The 21,895-nt window shown below is 41.5% G+C and overlaps 1 protein-coding gene across 12 annotated transcripts in view; it reads left to right on the top strand.

Moving 5' to 3' along the window:
- raskol (Ras GTPase-activating protein raskol) overlaps positions 1–21,895 on the top strand; it is a 257,001-nt gene that overhangs the window by 228,802 nt on the left and 6,304 nt on the right. For 11 of the 12 annotated variants that reach the window (XM_069112675.1, XM_069112677.1, XM_069112671.1 and 8 more), the window contains 8 exons: positions 2,623–2,717; positions 15,623–15,906; positions 16,361–16,647; positions 17,020–17,352; positions 17,815–18,219; positions 18,999–19,165; positions 19,243–20,856; positions 21,554–21,678. In XM_069112675.1, the coding sequence (XP_068968776.1) occupies positions 2,623–2,717; positions 15,623–15,906; positions 16,361–16,647; positions 17,020–17,352; positions 17,815–18,219; positions 18,999–19,165; positions 19,243–20,856; positions 21,554–21,678 (3,310 nt within the window). The remainder of the gene's footprint in view (positions 1–2,622; positions 2,718–15,622; positions 15,907–16,360; positions 16,648–17,019; positions 17,353–17,814; positions 18,220–18,998; positions 19,166–19,242; positions 20,857–21,553; positions 21,679–21,895) is intronic. The other variant, XM_069112670.1, reaches the window with a different exon arrangement.

Raw genomic sequence — 21,895 nt, 5'->3', positions numbered from 1 at the left:
CCTTTTTTCTATATCTGTTTTTGTCTTGCTTTGAACGTTGTTCGGCGTACAGATCGAGCAAAGCTTTTATCCGTATCGGGAAACATCCTGGTGGAAATTACGACGTGTCACAGGTTTACAACTCGATGAAACGGCGAAATTCGCGCGCAATCGTGGCGTAGAATCTGGCGGTTGCATTTTGCAATCAACATAATGGAGGAACGACGAAGCCGCGAGATACAAGATTATTAACGTCGCGGTTGCTTCGATCGTCAGACGGTAAATTAACTTGGAGATCGCTTAAAAAACCGTCATTGGCGAGAACACGCGATAAAAGTCGAAAATGCGGATTTAACGGATCGTAAACGCATCGGCTGTGTTTTATTTTATACGCTGATGTGTTGTACCGAAGGAAGAATTGAATGCCAGTCTATGCGGCCATTAAACGTCATTGGATATATGCTATTACGACCGATATATATGAAACGATGCTACGATGGAAGTCTTCTTTATCCTTTATCCTTTATCCTTTGGCAAGTATAAACAAGGTTCCCGGTACGTAATTGGAAAAGAGGAATTATTAACGTCTTATTCGCGAAGATAGCGTGTACCGATTATTTATGTCCGATAACTATGGAAATTACCGTCAAAATGTATATAGTATGCAAAATATATTTGATATATCCAACGATCGATTTACGTACCTGTTTTAATATCACAAATCAAATATCCGAATGTCGATCCGAACTTTAACATTTTTTAAGGAAAAGTCGAATCGAAGGAAAGCGACAAACGAGACAAAACGCGGTTAATTACGATCACGTTGGATGCGTGAACGCAAATCGGAATCGCATCTCGATCTAATTAACGATAAATGAAATTCAGCGAGCGGTAAACGGCGGACCCCTGCTAACGGATCGTTAACTGCAAGAAACGCACGAATCTCGTTGTACTGGGCCAGCAACGAATAAGAAAGGCCCTGTAACCGGAGACTCTTGAGCCAGGAAGAGCGTTTAAATCGCTGACCATAAACAGAGAGAGAAAAGTCCGAGCACCGAAGGCTCTCGCGGGAACGTTAATTACAGGGCAGCTTTCGTTTCTTCTCTCCCTTGGTCGATTTCCGTTGACAGAGACGTGTGCGAGGAAGAGGGACGAAAGACGAATTATAGTACTCCAAGTACCGTTCGAGTTCACGCTGAGTAGTTAGTTGGGATTAAATGGAAAGAATCGTGCCAAAGTATACAACGAGAGTAGTCGGTAGAGTGACTTTTAAATTAATCACGCGATAGAAAGTGGAACTCAGTTTGAAACGTTTAAACATCGACGCTCATTGTTTGGTTCGTGTTTTAGAGTTGAACGCTCGCTCGAGTGGATTTAACGATGGATATGTGGCCGGTTACGAGACTATTTTGGGAATCGGAAGCGAATAGAGCGATTAATTGTAGTAAATCGACGCTCTGAAAGAGGCTTTCAAGCGAAGTTTCATTTTCTCGATTTTTAATAAATAAAAAGTGAATCTCGTGTATATTCTCGTCAAATATTTGTAGAATCTATCGATCGATGGTATCGTACAATTGTAGGTTAAATCGTTATCCTAAGTTTATCTCGTAGAAAATTGATAACGATGGCGATCGTAAAGAAGTAGTTACGATACTGTTTTCTAAATGAAAAATAGATCGTTCCAAACATTTCCGACATTTTCGTAAACTCATTCAGAATTCTTTATCGTTTCTATCTCACGCGTTTGATCGCCAACTATTTTTACAGACGGTACGAGAAGATATAAGAACAGGTATTACGTCGCAAGCACCCGCTGGTAACAATCGATTCCACTGTTCACGAATTCCTAGACAGAACGCGGTACTTGCACACAGCGCCTCGGTCATTGTAAGCGTTTCCATCGTGTTTTCGATGGAACGCCACCATTATAGGGATCCCGTGAATGGCCCCACGACCGCACAATGGCCTGTTGTCGTTCTTGAAATTACGAGGTTCCAGCATTGCTCCGACTATGCCGTGACCGAGTTCCAAGTACGCGAACGAGCAGCCGGTTCCGAAACGGAAGTTCCTCTTTTAATCGCGTCCACGAATCTCCACATTCCCTTCCCCGATCCGGAATAATGCTATTTCAAAGCCTCTGAAGCTGCTTCCCGATGCGAAGAATCTTTTACAAGTGTGTGAACGGTCGATCAGGCGATTAGCGGATAATGGAATGTTCGTGCGAAAAAATGTCCAACTCGATCCTTCCCCCAGTCTGTTGCGAAAAGCGTAGTAGGTGGAGAGGCGTAGACTTGATTTTTAAGAAACGTAAGAATCGTTTGTGAATGTTTTGGTGAAATAAGAGCAATGGTGGAGTTTACTCGATTAGGTGATACCCTTTTAAACAGAAGAACGAACGAAAAAGATTTAATCGTTTCGACGTCGGTTAAACCATTCGTACGAAAACTCAAAGATACCATTTCCTTGTAGGGAGGAAAGTCGAGGCAAACCGAGGGAAATGCGATTATTCGCTCAATAGCATTTCGATTTTCGCATCGAATACGAAACGAGATACGATAATTAACGCGACCGTTTGGCCTCGTTCGCACCGGAAACGGCTGAATTACCCTGTTGCTAAATCACAAATGTTCCTCTGTGTTTCAGACACGTCCTACGAGAAGGCCTGCCGAAGGGGTAGCGCTCCGGCCACCCCTGTCCTCGGAGCTCGACCCTTGGACGTCACCCCCAACAGAATCGTCGTAAGTAGACCTCGTTGCTCCCCTTTAAGTCCCTGTAATTTCGATTCACTGTAATTTCCGATCTTTCATAATGCAACGAGCACACCTCCGTACCTTTTGTTCGCTTCCAACGATAACGAAATAACGTGCTCTGCTTTTTAAGAGCCACTTTTTAACTGTTATTACTTTCGTTATGATTTAATTTTAATTTTAATTTTAATTTTAATATCGATCGTGGAACGAAAATATAACCAGTAACGATTTTATTACGAATTTGCGAGCGTTTTTCAAGCACATTTGCATTTTTTTGATAGAATATAAATTACCCGATAATAAACGAAATAATACCGAGTAACGAAGAGTTAGGAATTCTTCTAGAAAAGGTGAAACGATGTTTATTCCGTGAAAAAATATCAGATATTTCAACTAAGATCTATCTTTGCACGTAACAGCATAACTATGCGAATTTCACCCTAAACAATTTCGTTTATTCGCGCGATCAATCCCGAAGAATTTTCACTTGGCCGATAGAAAGCACGTTAATTGGCGAAATATCTCGCAGTAATTATTTTATCGTGACGAGGTTGCCGGCTCGTGATCGCAATTAACGCTAAGTCTCCCTCGTTCGAGAACCGAAGAAGATCTTCGGTACGGTATCTCGTCGTAAATCCTTATCGCGACGAGTACCTATTTTCAGCGAATATGTCAGCGCCGCGCCAAAATGCATTAGACTTACAGATTAGATGTGACTCCCGATCGGGCCGACACCTTTCTGTGAAAAGAGCTTTTCGTGTATCTTGAAAGTGGATGCTTGAGAAGATTTTCGATCATCGAATGTGCGATTTCTGGCATCTGAAAAGCTTTTAATTCGGCGTTTTAATTCACACGTATAAACATAGTTTCCTAGGAGATACTTTTATCGATCATAATCGTCCTCGACAAAGATCTTAACGTAGACATTTTTCGAAAGATCTCTCAGATCCCTAAAGACGAATCGTTCGAGACGATTCTTTTGTCGCGACTTATACTCGGTGCTTCCGGTTAAAATTGCGCTCATCGTGTTCCCCTCGAGAAACATTTCGTTTTCGAAGCACGAAAACTGAGACTCGAGTTTTCCAATCACGTATCTTCGATCTTTCGAATCTCTCGATGCATCAAGTCGTTCAGTTCGAGTACCGTACACTTTTCTTTTTATCGTTACAAACAAGTTGCTTCGAACATCGCGTTCATTGTGTTGCTCTCTCGTTCCTCGGATTCCGTCTAGATCGATCACACACACACACAAGCGCGCGCGCGCGCGTTATTAGAAATATTTCATTAGAATATCTATATAAATAAACTCGACGCACGATTAAAACAAACACGATTACTTTTGATTAGGAATTCAACTTAATGATACAATATGTAGGTAAACTGAGTTTTCCTTGAAATTTCATCGATCGATGAATCCAATCGTTCGATGACATCACGTTCCATCGACATGGTAACATTTAATCGTGGCACACGTCTCGGTAATTTCGTGCCTCGTTTCTCCGTGGACGAGGCCACTCTGTCTCCGCGTCACCTTTGCCCTTAGCTTCAATTTCGTTGCGTAAACCGACACGCTGCCTCGTCGAGATGGTGGATGCAAGCAAAAGCAGACGACGACGCGCCACGTAGTATGGAAAATATCGATCCACGGTGTCGTCTTGGCGCTTGGTCGCAGGTGTTCTCAAATCTCACGCGCTAGATCGCTTTTCTAGGACGCGTGTGAGTAGACGCGAGTCCCAGGTGTAGCGTCGCCTCGCTTCGCGCTAAATTTGCCGCCGACACCGTGCACACGCCATAGAAACGGGCAAACTATTTTCTGCCGCGATATCGCGATAAGGAAAATTTCAGCGCTCTAAGATTCCTTATAAAGGAGTATTGAGTATTAAGAATTAGAAATATAACTTATTCTTAACGATTTTTATTAGAAAAAATTAGTAACGTTGAAAGTAAAATTTGAAGATCACGTTGATTTATGCGGTGACTTCATTTACAGTTTGCGACGATACCGTAGCTTGCGCCAGTTCTTGCTTCTTTACGTACGAACATTTTTCTGTGAATAGGATGGACCGGATGAATGTCGATAACCTCAAGTAGGACGCAAGGCGTATTAAGCGAAATCTTTTGATTCGAACAAGTATGTAGGTCAAGTAGTGTGTCCGTACTGAAACGTGCGATGAAAAATGTGCAAAGTAATCGATATCAGAGATACACGATGAACTACAAAGTCCTTCAGAATTACGTACATGGTTTTAAAAACACGATATATCACGAATTAAGAAAATAAATATTTGTCATTGTTTCGACCGTTCGCGGAGAGACGCGATCGCGAGATAGCGCGTCAACGAGAGTCGTAAATTCCCGTTACGATTAAATAATCGTCGCCACGAACTGATCGATCCCCTTGTTTCTGTTACGACAATAGGGGTGGTTCAAACGAGGTTACACTGATTTAACAGGTATAAATTAATGTTTATTCAAACAACTTCTTCACTAGAGAGATATAATTAAGTTTCGATCGATATCCAAAGTTACAATGTGTAGTACGCGACGTACGCTTAGATGATGGCGATTCAAAAGGTGCACAAAGACTGACTTTCTGTAAAGATGATGCTGCGGAGGAAGCTTGTTGTGGGTGGGTCTAATCTACAAGAAAGAGCTGATTTGGCAAGGGCAAGGTTTCATTGGGAGAGCGAGGAAAGACTTCGCTGTCAATTGATTAATTTTCTAGGTTGGTTGGTGAGGATGGGTGCTAACCGCCCCCCGAGAGAGAATTGCTAGTGGGAAGCATCGTATGCGAGAAAACTAACTTTCCCGTAGTAACAATAAACCTTTGGAAAACGATTTAGCGAAGAGATGTTTGTTCGGTCTGAAGGACCTTAGCTAGAAAATTCTTGAGATTTATGGTAGGTGCTAAGAGTACCGAGTGTACGCAGTAAGGACGTGCGGACAGGATGGCAACCAGTCATATGTAAGTTGTACTTTGTGTACATCTTCCTTTGAAAGCGGGAAATAAATTTGGAAAATGCGCATTCTTTCGTATACTGATATCGATCTTAGTCGAGTCTAAGATTTAATTTTAAAAATTAAGTCTCGTCGTGTGGTTCGGATTTCCCTGGTATGATGTCACGTTGATCGATAAAACAACTCGACGAAGCTACGCGTTGCTTCCGCAGTTCCTGTCCTTTACTCCTAATCACGAACGTTACATGATTCATCGTTATCTTTCGATCGTAATAGTTTCTACCATTAGATTTTTAAATATTACTATATCTCTATTACCGAAGAAATAGAGATAACGTAATTCGTAAAAGTTACTACCGTAGTTGCTACTTTTTTTATCGAAACGATCGAGTCAAGCGAAATTACTTTTTACGCGTTCCTATTATCTACACTGTACACGGAATTTCTCCGATATTAAACGTATCCGCACAATATTCTTCGCTTCAACGGTTTTCCTTCTTTCCGGTATCTCTTAATTCAACGCTGTCACACGGAATACTTGATAAAATTTGTTCGAGTCGTGCCCTATTTCCATAAACTCGTTCCGTGGCGCTTTGTACTTCAAACAACGGCATAGCTTCGATTCCACGCAGCATTCTCTTAAATTCTCCTTGGATCGTAAATCGATTCGAGAAAAGGTAAATTTTTCACGCGATCTTTCATAGAATTTCGTTCGAAACGAACCTTATTGAAAATGAAAAAAATATTAATTACGATCCTTACGCATGTACGATAAAATAAATCCTTTCCATTTCATTCTCTGTAATTTCCTGGCGAAAGCAAGTAGAATATATGAAGTTTCGGTGTTTGCTGTATCAATGCAAATCCGACAAAAGAGAATGCGAATGAATAATAAAGATACGATCTTCGTATGTAAAGTAGGGAAGAAACGCGATTTGAAAGGTGTAATATATTTTCGATTTAATTACTTAGCGTTTACGACTTATTAACAGGTAGAGAAGTAAGAAAGGTTTTTAATTATAACCTGTAGCGGAGCGGTAATAAAATTAAGGGGGAAAAAAGAAGAAAAGGAAATATTTTCGTGGCAGTTTTACGAGCGTGCGTACCACTTCGAAGCATAAACTATCGACGATCTACACTAAAGGATTAAGAAATTATAGTTGACAAAAATATATTATGTTTCAAAGGGAATTATTAAGAAATTATGGCGATTACATTTTTCACTCGTATAAAAAAACGATCACGAAAAACGATCTATGTAACGGACAAACGAGTACAACACGAAGAGAAACTGCTTTCTGCGTATTGTAAGATAACTAAAGACGTAAATCGTGTAAATCGTTGTATACGAGTCGATTCTATACGAGCACAACGTTGCACGTAGATCGCGAAAGATCGACCGTAAAGAAATTCGAAGATGTCGTTGTGGACGATATCGAGAAAAGGATAGGCAAAATGGAAAGTACGTACTTTTATTCTCTACTGGCACCAGTTAATCGACACCCCTCGAAGGAAGCAAAGAAACGAGCGAACTGGTTTTCGAACGGTGCGTCGACGACTTTGCGGATCCATCTGTTTGAATCGCGTCCTGCTATCGCCAATTGTTTACGAAACTCGATCCAACAGCGACGAGTCGGTGACAAAAAGAAGCGTGACCGTTTTCGCGATTTCGCGAAGCGTGCTACCTCGTCGCAAGAAATCGCTCGTCTCCGTGTTGATTGCGACAAGAAATTGCTCGGTCTTCGTGAACGATGCTTTCAGCAAAAGGGTTCTGTCGCTTTTTCAAAATGTAATAACGCTCTGAAGGATTAAAGAGGAACGATTTGTTGTATTTTTGTCGACGATCATTGACGTAATTTTACCAAAGGATCGAGTCGTTAGATCGATCGAGTAAAAAAAAAAAAAAAGAACGGTATATGCATATTTACGTATGGTCGAATCACACGCATTCAACGAAATTTACGCATCTGTGAGGCAGATTCGTCACAGTGCGTCTTAGCTGGTGGTTGTAAAAGATCATCGTCGAAATCGGTTTGAGAACCCCTCGAAGACGTTTTTGTCCTTCTTACCGGTGGCTCCCCGGGTGTAGACGAGGGACTGAGACGCCAAGGGGTGACCCGTTTTGCCTCACCTGAATACAGGGGCAGGGTTTTTGGTCGTGGTGCACAAAGGTGTGCACGAAGGATCCCTTGACTTCGGCTACCCGGATGAGCAACATCTGCGCCAGTCAACGTCGAGATTTTGCCGCGAAATCTTGCCTCTCTTCCGAGGCGGATCTTACGAGATCCGAGTGTATTATATTACGACAACCGAGCACACAGTGTATCTTGAATATTCTTCGGTGTATTCTAGAGTCAGAGATAAAATGTTATTATGTTTGTTAATTCGAATGCTCGTTAAATTTCCTACGTATTCCTCGTTTCTTCGGGCGTTTGTTCTTTTTTCTTTCACCGGGAACAAGGATGAAAACGATCGTCTACGACGTTCTGGAACCCAAGAGCGGGGAAATTTTAACAAAAGCGAAACGTTCGCGTACATTTCTCGAGCATTGCTGTCGCGTCAAAGCGTGCTCGGTGCGAGTAATTGCGAGCAATAATTTATCGACGGACAGAAGCCGGTAAATAAGAGACTCGTGGCCAAATAAAGGAACATCAAAGGCAGCAGGCAACTGCCTCGAGGGTCGACGGCCGCGCGATCGACGAAAAGCAACGAGCAACCGCTGCTGAAAATATCACCGAGCCTACGGAGCCATCGGCGAAACGCAGAACGTCCGTCGAAACGAGACGAACGATCGTCCTCCGTTCGTCCATGTTGTGACCGAAGGATTTTCAGTGATAAGCGAAGGTGTGTGTCTTCGTTGATAGACCGTAAAGCGTAGGCTGTGTTGCGGATACTCTGTGATTTCAAATCAACGTTCTTTTAAGAATATTTTGCTGGACGAGCTCGGACGACGAGCGACGGATCACCGATAGAGAAAATCGAGAAACGAACGAATGCACCGATCGTGAAAGAAACAGATATCGGTGATCCTTATCGATGCAAATTGTAACACTACCCAGTAAAGTATACCTGTAAAATTATTATCTGTAGGTTGTAAACTATAAATTTAAGTCGATAAACGTTAAACGTTTTAATTTAGTTTCAAAGTTAAATTAATCTGTTCGCTCGGTAAGCTGCAAACGTGAAAACGCTCTTAGTTGTTGGTAATGAATTTACATAAATTGTTCGACTTCGGCCATCTGTGGTTCTTTTTGACGTATTGCAAAATACAAGGATTGCTGGTAACTCCTTTTAAAATAAACGCGGACTTTGAACCAGCTATACCAGTTTTCATAAAACCAGTTACAAAACTTAAAAATACACTTGTCACCAAGGATTATTGATCAATTGCAAAATACAGAAAGTCTAATAATAACTCGGATCGACGATTGAAAGCTTCGTACACCTTCGGCACAGAATGCTTCGAATGCTTCGAATACTCTTTAAAGTCTAAATTAGCGTGAAAAACTGCATCGATCATAGAGAGTAATTGCTATTGGATCGTAACAATTGTAAAAAGACCACATTTAACTAGTTTCAACCACCGTGAAGATTCGAAAAACCCGTTCAAGCGGATAACAGGATTATTACAGAAATACGAAAGCCTGAAATCCCTTTTGAAATCTTGGTTAACATTCACCGAGTTACGACACGACGATTGACATGGATCGCAAATAATAGTCGCCATTTGAAATACCAGTAATATCGACGGCTCACCGTTCACGAATTGTCCATTTACGCGATCGTCTTCAAACTTGTTTAAAAATGATTGAATCAAGCGTCTTGAAAATTAATATTAACAACAACGAAGAATCTTTGTAGAAGAAGATCGTGGCGGCGTGTGGACGGAAAAGGGAGGAGTAGGTTATCGACTCGGAGGAGCATAAATCGCAGAGAATCGTTTAAAGAGCCTGTCGATTTAAATCCCTCGGGCGTGAACCGAACGGAGACGTGGAAGAGAGAGAGAGAGAGAGATACCCCTGGCCATGCCTGGAAGCATCGATCTCGTTTTTGGGGGCCGTAGAAATATACCTGAGAGCCAGAGCCAGAGCCAGCTGGAATCCTTGGCTCGTGCTTCCGTGTGTGAATAGAAATCCCTGGGAGTCTATCGTGTCGGATAGAAAACTTCGAACGTTTCGCCTCGATGGCTGGTCAAAGGAAACCAGGAACGGACGAATCGTGAGAGGAACGGCGGCAGTCGTTCGAGAAACAACCACGCGTTCCAGCGTGTCACGATCGACGGTCTTCGCGTTCTTTTCTTCTTTCGGTGGGTAAACGTTTGGTTAATATCCAGGCAAAAAGCGACAAATCGTTGGAAGTTTCGTGACAAATTGCAGACGTTCTGGGATTTTTCATTTTAGAGTTCTCAATTCTGGTGAATCGACGAGACGAAAGATGCGTCGGATAACGGAGTATGTTAACAGGCAATCTCTGTGAAAATTACTGATACAACGAATTTTACGATCCCTAAACGATATAATATACGAGCGATATATCCGCTCTGGTGAATCGACGGAACGTTTGCTGAAAATTTAATTGAGAAACGTCTGTTACGTGTGCTCTTGTCAAATAACAAATCCGATAAAACTCCTCGACACAGCTGCTCCACGGAAAACAGCTTGCTCGATGCGGCTTAAAGCACTGAACTTCTAATCGCACTGTCAACAATTTGCGATCGATGGAAAGAAAGAGAGGGAGAGGGAGATTCCCATTGGCGAAGAATCGTTACCCGAAGCTCTTCGTCCGTATCGCGGCGTGTTTCCCAACCACGAATTCGATGACGCAGTGCACCGATTATACTGCATTCTGACATTGGATGGGCTTATCGTCTTCGCACGTGTACGATAACAACACGCCTCTTTCGTTGCTTTGGCGATTCAACGTTCAGTGACGGGAGAAACTTTTACTGCGACAACGTGCGTTTGAATCTGTGGGAAAGAATATTCGAAGAAGAAGAAGAATTGGCGATCGCTGATGACGCTGAAACCTTTGCGCGAATATCGGCTTTCGGTCGATAAAGTGAATAGCAAGTTGAACAGGAACTGAAAATCGATGATTGCCATACGGCAAGGGAAAAAGAGGAAAGTTTGGTGTCGAGATGAACAGCAAGTCGGATAGGAACGATCAGAAGTAGCGTTATTGAAAATTTATGATAAACGGTTAATTCCTAACGATATCAAGAACAATTCGCTGCGACGAAAACTGATTAATCAGGTGCTAGGATAAAGATAAAACTATAATAAGAAGCAAGCGTGATCGATCGTCGTAGCGATCGCGAGGAATCACGACTTCCTAACTGTATAGAAAATGTGTAAGAAACATAACGGCGTTACCGTGCTATGTGGTAATGACGAACAAAGACAAGACGAAAAATAACGTTAAAGTGCGGCAAGAGTCGGTGAAATCAACGTATCGTTACCGACAAACACCCAGTCACGGTGAAAATAGGCTGCGAACGAAAGAACAGCGTCTCAATGTCCTGTAACATTAGCGAGGGTTCTCGCGGGAGAAATCGTTCTTTCGTCGAATGACTCGCACTACTGATAACTGTAAAGTACCAACGAAGTCGTTCGAACGTATCGATCACCTTTCCTTTGACAAAATTCCTCGTTGCCGTCCGATGTAGTATTATCCGAATATAATATGTATTATCAACGAATCAGTCGCGTTAACTCGATTACAATAGCCATGTTTACATGCATCGTCACGGTCTTGTTGCAAAGCACACTCTATTAACACGAATTAACGCGACCTGTCAGGGTTAATCGTTCGGGAAAAGTTGTTTTCTATGAAAAGAATTTCCCAAGAAATTAAAAAGAGAAACTTGACGCTCGGAGAAACTGTGGAAAAGCGTGGCATTAAGAAAAACGTGTGTTCGTTGAACTCGAAAGGAGACTGGAAAAAATGCGTCTGGAAAAAATGCATCTGGATTTTGAATTCCCCAAGAGGAACAAATCAAAGAAGGCATAGCGACGGGGTGGAATTCTTTCCCTGTGCTTGAATTCGTGAATCGGAAACATCTGCTGTTGTTTCTCACGCGACACCGTTCGCATGACCAGAAGAAAAATGTGCGTGAAACCGATGGAGGAGAATGAGGAGGACAAAGTTGTCAACATGATCATCAATTACTTCACTGCCAGGGTAAATATGTGTAGCAGGCCGAACGATCGCTTTATATAAACGACGAGAGCGGGTTTGGTATGTCTGTCTTGCGTTCGTAGAAAAGTCTGAGAATCTGGTCTTTTCCTTTTTTCTTTTTCTTCGTTCAATCATGTAATCCAGACTTCATATATCCATCCGTTATGTTTTTCCATATTTCCGAATGAGACGCGTTTAAACGAACACACGTTAATGCTGAAATTCAGATTATACAGAAAATTTAGCGAATAAATGCGTTAAAACTTAGTAGTATCAATGCGTGTATTCAAAATGAATATTCGAGCAAGCCTGTTTCACAATACATTCTCGAACGAAGTATTTCTTTCGCGTTCGTCCGGTTATCTTTTTCCAGCAAAGCTTTTGGCAAATTTACGGACTACCGATCCGATGCATCCGGAAAAGTTCGCGTAGCTGTGCACACTTCCCGAAACGCGCGAAACATTTGGAATCCTTCCGAGTTCCGCTGGCATCCGGCCAGCTTGTCTTTATCCGATGACCCGAAAGAAGCGCGTTTGAACCACGCTCAAAAGTCGAGGAAAGTGGAACAGAGGATTTAACGTTTCGAGAAGTCTCAGCGATCTCGTTGAAAAATTTGTAACGAACGAGAACCACGCGAAAATACCTTTGTTTCGTAGATGAATTTCTAGCTTCTGGAAAAGTTAGCCTTTCGTTTCGGAAAATTAAATCCACGTCGAAGGAAGTGTAACGAAATAATTAACGTTTGTACCATTAAATAAAAATTTAATATGTCATCTTAAAATTCATTCGGATTTACTATACGCGAATAATTGCAAATTAATTCTTATTCCCTATATTTTATATAGATTTGTCTTTTGAAATGTCTAAAGATCTAATTAACTATAATTAACTATAATAAAATACGTCTTTCTCTCTATTTCAACTTTCTATCAAAGTACGTTACCCGTTTACGTAATACATAAACTTTTCTTCTTATTTCTACCAGGACATTAACGTTAGTCTTCGATCGTTTCGTTTCTCGATATAACACCGTAGCTTTTTCAATTTACTCAACGATAACCAAACAATATACGTATTTAATTAAATGCCGGATTAATAATTCCTCTGTCACGAGTTAGAAGAGATTTTTGAACCCGAGGATCGGTTCGTACACATCGTTGATCCGGATGTACGGGCCAAAGACTGCCAGTATCAAACTCGGTGTGGGATACCTTTCACTCGAGCAATGTCACGAAAGATTCTCGATATCGCTGGAGAAGTCAGTCGATGATTTTCACTCGTGGCGCGGACAACTTTTGCTATCGGAACGATTTATTCGTTCGTTTACAGTGCATAGTGAGTCGTAAAAATCTTGTTCGCGAATGGAACTATACTATGATCGTGATTAAATAAATGTAAGCTGTCGTTCTAACGTTGTAATAAATTAACGTTCTATAAATGTTACACACTTCGCCATGGAAGATAATCGTGAAAGATAGACACAGTTAAATTTATTGGTGCAACGAAAGTGGATCGATCGGATAAATTCAGGATTTTTGCTTACAAACACGTGAAACACGTGAAATTGTTACCGTGACGTGTACATAGTTGTTTTGTATGAACGTTCCTTTCGTGGAGAATATCGATGAATTTCGCACTATGAGGACCTAATTTTGTTTAATTACATCGTAATTTTGCGAATATATCATCCAGTTTCCGGTACAATTTATCAATAATAATAGAACTGCGAATCAATTTTCCGAATAAACGGATTTACAAGCAAATTAAGCAATAACAGGCTGAGAGTATTACCATATTTGTACAAGACGGCTATTTCGATGCAAATTTTTCTCTTCATTCCTCTTGCCGAGTCGTGCAAGTTTTCTTTCTTTCGTAGATTTTGTTCCACGTTAGCACGAAAGAACTTTGAAATCGATTTGCACCGACTCGCACCTAACGTGACCGACTTCGACCAACTCTTATTTCTTCAAACGCTCTAAAAGCATTTAATATTTCGATTCGAAAGGAGAAATCGTTGATTTGTCTGGTCAAAGTATTCTCAAACAACGATGATATAAAGCATTAAAAAGTCTGGAAGTTTGTGTATATTAAAAGCCAGACAAATATCAAAATAGAATAACAGAGTAGTTGACATTTTATAATAATTAAAATATTTATGACATTTCGACAAATACATTGTAACGTTTGTAAGAGTATTATATCAACCTATTTATGACTTAATTGACAGTCGAATTTAAAACTGAATATCGAATATCATTGAAATAAAAGTGTATATATACATATATAAATATATATATGCACTATGGTTTCCCGGCATTCCCAAACTCTAATACGACGTCATAAACTAAAAAAAAAAAGTTTTGAACAGCTGTGTGCCACATTTATCCGAGGCCTCTAATTATTCTTTGTTTGCCTTGCGTTAACTTCAAAGAGTCGCGGAACATTTCTCAGGAGGGCAAAGAATATTTTCCATAGTCGTTAACACATGGCGCATGTCTGCGATAAAATACATACAGTTTCACTTAGTGTGTTTAGTACGTTGACGCCGTGAAGTCAATTCGAACGAAAACGAGATAAAATTTTCCATTGGGGTTAGGTCTGTCGATGAAACTGTCGCAGAATCAAATTTTTTAACGGGGAAATTTGAAGAAAATTAACACGAAAATATGAAAATGCCATTAATCAAAATTGGAAAAAATGTAGGTCGTGTTTATTTAATGCGAAAATTCGTACTGTACGATGTTAGAAGCGTATTGAACGTATCGTACAATTTACTAGTAATATTATGTATACTTGTGTTAATATAGCATACTCTCATTTAATAATTTCATTTAGTAATTAATATTAATAATTAATATTCTCATTTGTCCTCGTCGATCTGAAATTCCAAATTTCATATTACCTGTATTATTAATCTATATTTACGTTGCATATTTAAAATCTTAAAAATCGTTGTTCGTTTCGACGATGAGACTTAGAAAAGATGCTTCTATGTTGAATGGTAGTTTCCTTTTGTAGTTGATGTTTTATAGGTTGAAAACGTGTAGCAATTTCCAACTTACAGATATCCTACATGCGACTTTTGCAGATTATCAGAATACTTTTGTTTAGACTTTCGAAGGAGACGCGTTTAAACGGCGAGGAGGAGAAGAAAGCGTCGAACATTTATATCATACATCGGAATTAGAGTCACGTTACACACGGCGTTGCAACACCACCGATCGATTCATCTTCGTGTAATTAATTTAATGCGGAGAATGTTTGCGCGGCGCGATCGACAGGAAAGTTGTTTGGAAGGAATCGCGCAACGTGGACCGATCGTTGATCGCGATTTAACGACGAACTATGCGAAATTGATTCGATATGACGATTCACTTTCTAGATTTTATAGGACTTTATAGAGTTCAAACGTGAACGATACATATGGATACCGTGTTCTAGTGACAGGAAATATGAAACTTGAAAAGTAGATGACTCAAAAATGTTGCGTAACTGTAGCAAGCGAATTCATTTGTATTGAAAAAAGAATTAAAAGCGTTAGAAGATAAAAGATAAACATAAAAGATATTCGTACGAACGTGTCTAGCACTGAATTAATTAGTAATTTAGATACGTTCGTATTTCTCAGTTCCCTATTTATCGTGTATCGTATCAGAGTGGAGTTTACATGATCGAATCGATGGCCCCCGTGTTCCTCGATCACTTCCATTTACCTGAGCGACACGCGTTCACCTCCCTCTCTGTTTGTCTGTTCACAGAACTTCTTCTCCAAGAGGTCGTTCCGCTCGAATCCGCTGAAGAGGACGAAAAGCGTGACAAAGCTCGAGCGACAGAAGCAACGCGGTGCCGGACTTCGGGGTTGCCGTTCACACGAGTCCCTGCTCTGCGGACAGGCGGTGACCTCGATGGACCTCGCGGCCGTGACACCGCTGCATCCAAGCCTGCTTGGCAGACCTCACTGCTTCCAGGTCACACCCAGCACCGGTGGGCCGAAATATTTCAGTTGCAGGACCGCTCACGAACGGGACCAGTGGTTACACAGGTTGGTACCGTTTCTCTGCCGCTTCTTCTTTTTCTTCTTCTTTCCACGCTGCTTCCTCCCCAACCTTCTCCTTCTCTTTTATCTTCTTTCCCCACCCGGGGGAGGAGAAACTGTTACGCCACGCTGATCAATCCAAACCAGCTTTGACCGTCAAATAATCACTCGTTACGCAAACGGCACGTCGCCATTTTTGATGATCGAGCTAGCTACGGTGGGTTTTATCGAAGTAGTCGTATACCGTTGAAAAACACGTTCGAGGTGTATCTCGTAAAATTTCGATTTTGCGCGAAAAATTGTATTTTTTCATATCGTCTATCTTTTAAACTTAAACGCGTATTTAAGATATTAGGTTGTAAATATTTGTGCTGGGAATTATCCTTGTTGGATATCTTCGATTTCAACAGGCAGAGATAATTAGCACGATTAATCATCGTACGTTGAATGTTGAACACAGCTTGAGGAAATCCGTTCAACCTGACGCGGAGCAGACACGACGAACGGATAATTCCTTGCAGATCTGGTTGCTCGAGGCGAAAGGCGTGCCAGCGAAGAAACGATACTTCTGCGAGGTCTGCCTGGACAGTACTTTGTACGCGAGAACCACCGCGAAACTGAAGGCCGACCTTTGCTTCTGGGGCGAGCACTTTGATTTCCATCATTTGCCTTCCGTCAATACCATACAAGTGAACCTCTACAGGGAAGCTGACAGAAAGAAGAAAAGGGACAAGAACGTTTTAATCGGTAAATTTGGATAAATGTAAAATTACGTTGCTTGACAAACTTAATAATTGGCAGAAATCGAGAAACAAATTAAGTTTCTTGCTAACAGTTTTCTTTGGATGTTTTTAACAGCTCGTGTAATTCAGAGAGAATTTGTCAAATCCAATACTTTCAATTCCTCAAAATTTATTATAAATGAAAATTGAATGAAATTTTACTTTCAATTGAATTATATTTCTGTTATTCTCTCTCTCTCTCTCTCTCTCTCTCTCTCTCTCTCTCTCTCTCTCTCTCTCTCTCTCTCTCTCTCTCTCTCTCCGATAAACCAAATCCATCTTCGATAAAATGAAACGTACTCTGAATATTCCTGAAAATGCTTGAAATTTTGTCCAGGTTCCGTGAGTATACCGGTGCACAACGTCACGTCTCGTTATCTAACAGAGAAATGGTACACCGTCGTTGGTGATAAAGGTCCTTTGAAGGAGCCTCCAGCTTTGAGGGTGAAATGTCGTTTCCAATCTGTGGACATACTGCCGGTTCAAATATACCAAGAGTTCCTGGAGTATTTGAAGACAGATTATGCGTCCTTGTGCGAGAAATTGGAGCCAGTGATCGGTGTCAAAGCGAAAGAGGACATCGCCACGGCTTTAGTAGCCGTCATGCAGCGCGAAAAGAAAGCGCCTCAATTTCTCGCCGACTTGGTGATGATGGATATACACAGAATAGGTGAGTCATGCTGATCTTCAATACGGCTGAGAAGCAAGAATTTATTGATTGTTTCGTAGAATTGAAACATATAATGAAAATTCACTTGTTCGCTTCTTTATGACGTTGTAGTTATATCGTAGCATACATATATATATATACGTACGTATGTATGCATGTATAAGAAATCAGTATGATAAATATAAAAGATTTCTGGTTCGATAGCTTATGTTATAAGGATCAACGAAAACAATTCTTCCGAACCTAAAAAAAGAACAAAACGCACCTGTAAAAGGAAAAGTATCTTCGGACAACCATCGGGATATTAGAAACCATTTGGCAGAATCTTCTCTTTAAAATCTTTTCTTTCCTGCAAAATATGACACTCCCCTGGCAAGATTGATCTCGCCTAAAGAGTTAAAGGAGTCGAAGTTGCTGTAGTAAATATTCGTGCGTTTATTAATGGAAAATATCGAATTTCAGACGACGAGAGGCTCACGTTTCGAGGAAATTCTTTAGCCACGAAGGCGATGGAGGCCTACCTGAAGTTGACGGGTGACAGGTATCTCCAGGAGACCTTGGGGGCTGTTGTAAGAGGAGCGGTGGAGGGTGGCGACTGCGAGGTGGATCCACTGAAGGTCGCCTCGGTGGCAGCCCTTCACAAGCAGCAGCAGAATCTACGGAACGCCGTGGAGCTCGCCTGGAGCAGGATATTGGCTAGCCATGCTCACTTTCCTCTCGAATTACGCGAGTGCTTCCGTATATTCCGCGAACGCTTGGCTGACATGGGCCGTGAGGACATCGCCGACAATCTGATCTCTGCGTCTATATTCCTCAGATTCCTCTGCCCAGCCATTCTGAGCCCGTCCCTCTTCAACATTACTCACGGTAAGTCGAAAGCTCAAAATATTACGTTATCTTGCTCGGTCTATGCACCTCGTCCGTTATTAGCGATTGAAACTTAAATCTTCGAGACTACGAGGTTGTTCCACGATCGTTGTAACTAGTATCAGAGAGCAATTTGTTTCAAGTTTCAAGAAATCAAGTCGGTGGTAGTGAATAAAAGTGGAATTATGTAGAATGCGGTATATGTAGCTGACTCTCGTTAGCAGACTACGACGTTGTATATAACGCCGCAACGATAACACCGTGCCGATATATTTGATTTATCAACAATGCGTATCTCGGCCCTATACTAGGAAGTTGCACTGTGTAAGCCGCGATATTAGCGACACTGCCTTTGAGTAAAAAGGCACTCTGTATTTAGTCTAGAGTCTGGAATGCACGTAAAAAGTGGCACGCGTACGTGAATCCTTTAAAAGCGCACCTGATTGAGAAGAGACGATTGTCGTCGTCGTCAGAGAGTAGCCAGAGAATCGTCCGTTAAATTAATCATTTTTTCGATATCACATTTCATCGTTTGATAGATTTGATTGAAGTTTCAAGCGCTTTTTTCTTCTCCATAACTTACTCTTCTTCTACTTTCCGAAAAGATCGATATAAAGATCCGAAAGTAAAACGAGTATAATAGTTTCGTCGTCTCTGGTGGTAAATTTAAAAGATGAACTGTATCGAGTGTATGTAGCCAGGTAGTATTTTTAAATAATTTTAAATAAAATGTTTGAAGACGTTAAAACAGAAGTAAAGTGTTTTTTTTTTTTTTTTAGAATACCCAAATGAAAAGGCAGCGAGGAATCTCACTCTCGTGGCGAAAACGCTTCAAACTCTGGCAAACTTCACGAGATTCCAAGGAAAGGAAAACTTCATGGAATTCATGAACGATCTCCTGGAGCGAGAAGCTCCATCCATGAAGAACTTTCTTCAGCTAATCAGTGTACGCGATAATTCTTTATTTTTTATCACAAAATTATAAAACTCGTGATTTATCGAGGTTAAAAATGTTTTTTACAGAGCCCTTTGCCAAAGGATGCTCCGGCCAATAACTCGTTGGAATTCGACGGGTATATCGACTTGGGCAAGCAACTATCTCTTCTGCATGCGCTTTTACGCGAAAGTTTGGTCACGATATCTTCGTTTTCCTCGTCACTGCCACCATCGAGACTACCAGAGATCCTCGAGAGGATCTCTATAGCTTTAGATCAGTCGGGTCCAAATCCAGTGCCCGTTTCTCACCGCTATCCAAATTTACAAAACAACATCTTCCGCTATAACGATCCCACGATAGCAAACAGCAATACCAATTTGTCTGTATCAGCAACGTCGACGTTGAGCAATCACAGTACGCTAAATGGAACAATCAGAGATAGCAACGAAGTGTTGCAATCGAACACACTAAGCCACAACAGTTCTCGCAGCCCTAACGTAACCAGAGCAGCCACTCTGCCGCGTAATGCATACATGCCGACCAATGGTAAGCTGCAGCTACAAATTACTACGGACGATTATCCGTTGGAATCGCCAGCTTTTGTGTCACGTTCGCCCACACCCATAGTAAGACAACACAGACCGTTAGGGTCGAGTAGGGCGGGCGCGGGATACAGACTGACCGCTAGTGCGAGTCTGGCGAACGTGAATCATTGCCAGACGCATCCCGCCAGTCCTACGAGATCAGAGAGTCACAGCAATCTGAAGGATTCCAACTACAACATCACTACGTCGCAGATCAACCAATCGAATAACTGCACAATTATGTCCCAGCAACAACAGCAGCAGAACCACAGACACAACATAGCGCGGTTGCAAAACCTAGACATCCATGACAGAGAAGATAATTATAACCATAATAATTACAACGTCTCGAGATCAACCAGTAGGAACCACTGTAACAAGGAGGATAACGTGAACCAGATGCAACACCAAAATTATAATAACGTGTCGAAAACTACGGTAAACGCAAACGTCGTAGTGAATCCTTCGTCGAATCTCACTCTATCGATCAACCATCAACCAAACAATAATTACACCAATAGCAAGAACAACACGACTGCCAATGGTAATTTGGACGAGCTGTCCGATCTATTGAGGTACGCCGACGACGAAGTGTCGGAATCAAAATCACAAAAGGGTTCGCAAATATCGATCTCTCAGTTGAGCAACGTTGCTTCATCCGGTTACCAAAGCTTCGCTGCTTACAGTCAGAGCTCCAGTCCCGTGGATCTCAGCAGCAACAATGCAAACGCACATATACTCAATGCAGCCCCGCTGGCTTTCGCCAATCCTGTTTACCACATGGAATCGAATCACGGAAGAAACGGTAGGAGAGGCAGCAGTAGTTCCGAGGAAAGGGATGGAAACGGAGGAGTAGAGGGTGTGAGAGGCGTTGATCTCAGCCCGTCGCCTCCACCACAGAATAACGTGAGGAATCTACAAAGAAATAATCAGAACCAGTGGAGACAGGCCAACCAGACGCACAGGAATAACTCGGAACAAAACCAGGGTGTCTGTTGCACGAAGCTAAGAAGGAGACTGTCGCTAGATTCTACGCGAGACCTCTCTGATACCAGCGAAGAGGAGAGCTGCACAACGAGGAGGAGCAAATCTCGCAGTCATCGAAGCATCGATCAGGTAATGGATTTATTACTACTACAGTCACGACCAGTATCTACTTGGTTTTTCCGATGGCGAATAAAATTACAGATAATCGGTAAAAATATGCTATTAATTTCTTTGCGTTTTCGAAAATCTAATAGAAATTTAGATTTTAGATACTTGTTAGAGACTCGTTGAAGTTGGAGCTCTACGTGTTCGCTTTTCATTCACCCACGTGTACGCCTTATTTTATTCTCGTTACTTACGATACAATAATTAATTAATCTGACTTTATTTGCAAGGACAGGAATAATCGTGAAATAGCATTTGTCGAAGCAATCGTTCTATAAATTCTAAGTTCTATACAAATTTAAAAACCATTCGTACAATTCAATTTATTGCGTCATCCGCAAAACCGAAGAAAAAAATAAAATCTCTTCGACTTTCAGCAGCGATCGAGGCAAAGGAACCGTAATAATTCGATTTCCATAGAACTTGTCTTACGAGATCAAAGAGGAACTTATAATTCTCTCTTAATCCATCGTAACTCGTCCGTATGTGTGTATATATACTCGTAGTAACGTATACCTTGTGAATAACAAGTTCCTCTTTTACCGTGCGAAAGATCGTCACTTTTTGTCTCTGTCTTTTTCTCTCTGACCTGTCGCCTAACGGAACGCCTTTGTAACGTGTATGTCTTGTAACTAACAACGCCACGTCTCTTCGTTTCCAGTACGAAGTGGAAATCGAGAGGTTGCAGAGTAGCGTAGATCGACTGAGGGCCCGGTTAGGCACAACCGAGGATACCGATATAGACGGCGTTGCACCGGATACCAAGATGAAGAGCATCATTTCCAGGTACTTAATCCTCATTAACGCTGCCACTAACCACCGATTGATTATTTGCCTGAGTGTAATCACCCCATCACCGTGACGACTACCACGTTTCTCTTACGTTTCACCCTTCGAACCCTTCCGTCTCATCATCAGTCACACGTCGGTTCTCTCTTTTCTTCCCTCCTTTCCTTCGTTCTTCTTCGCCGCGATTTTTCTCGTTCGACGTCTTCTCTACGAA

This window comes from Bombus flavifrons, chromosome 5 (genome assembly GCF_040668555.2).
Source record: "Bombus flavifrons isolate JBK064 chromosome 5, iyBomFlav1_principal, whole genome shotgun sequence".
In the NCBI taxonomy this organism is placed as follows: Eukaryota; Metazoa; Arthropoda; class Insecta; order Hymenoptera; family Apidae; genus Bombus; species Bombus flavifrons.
This window is presented reverse-complemented; position numbering and strand designations above follow the sequence as displayed.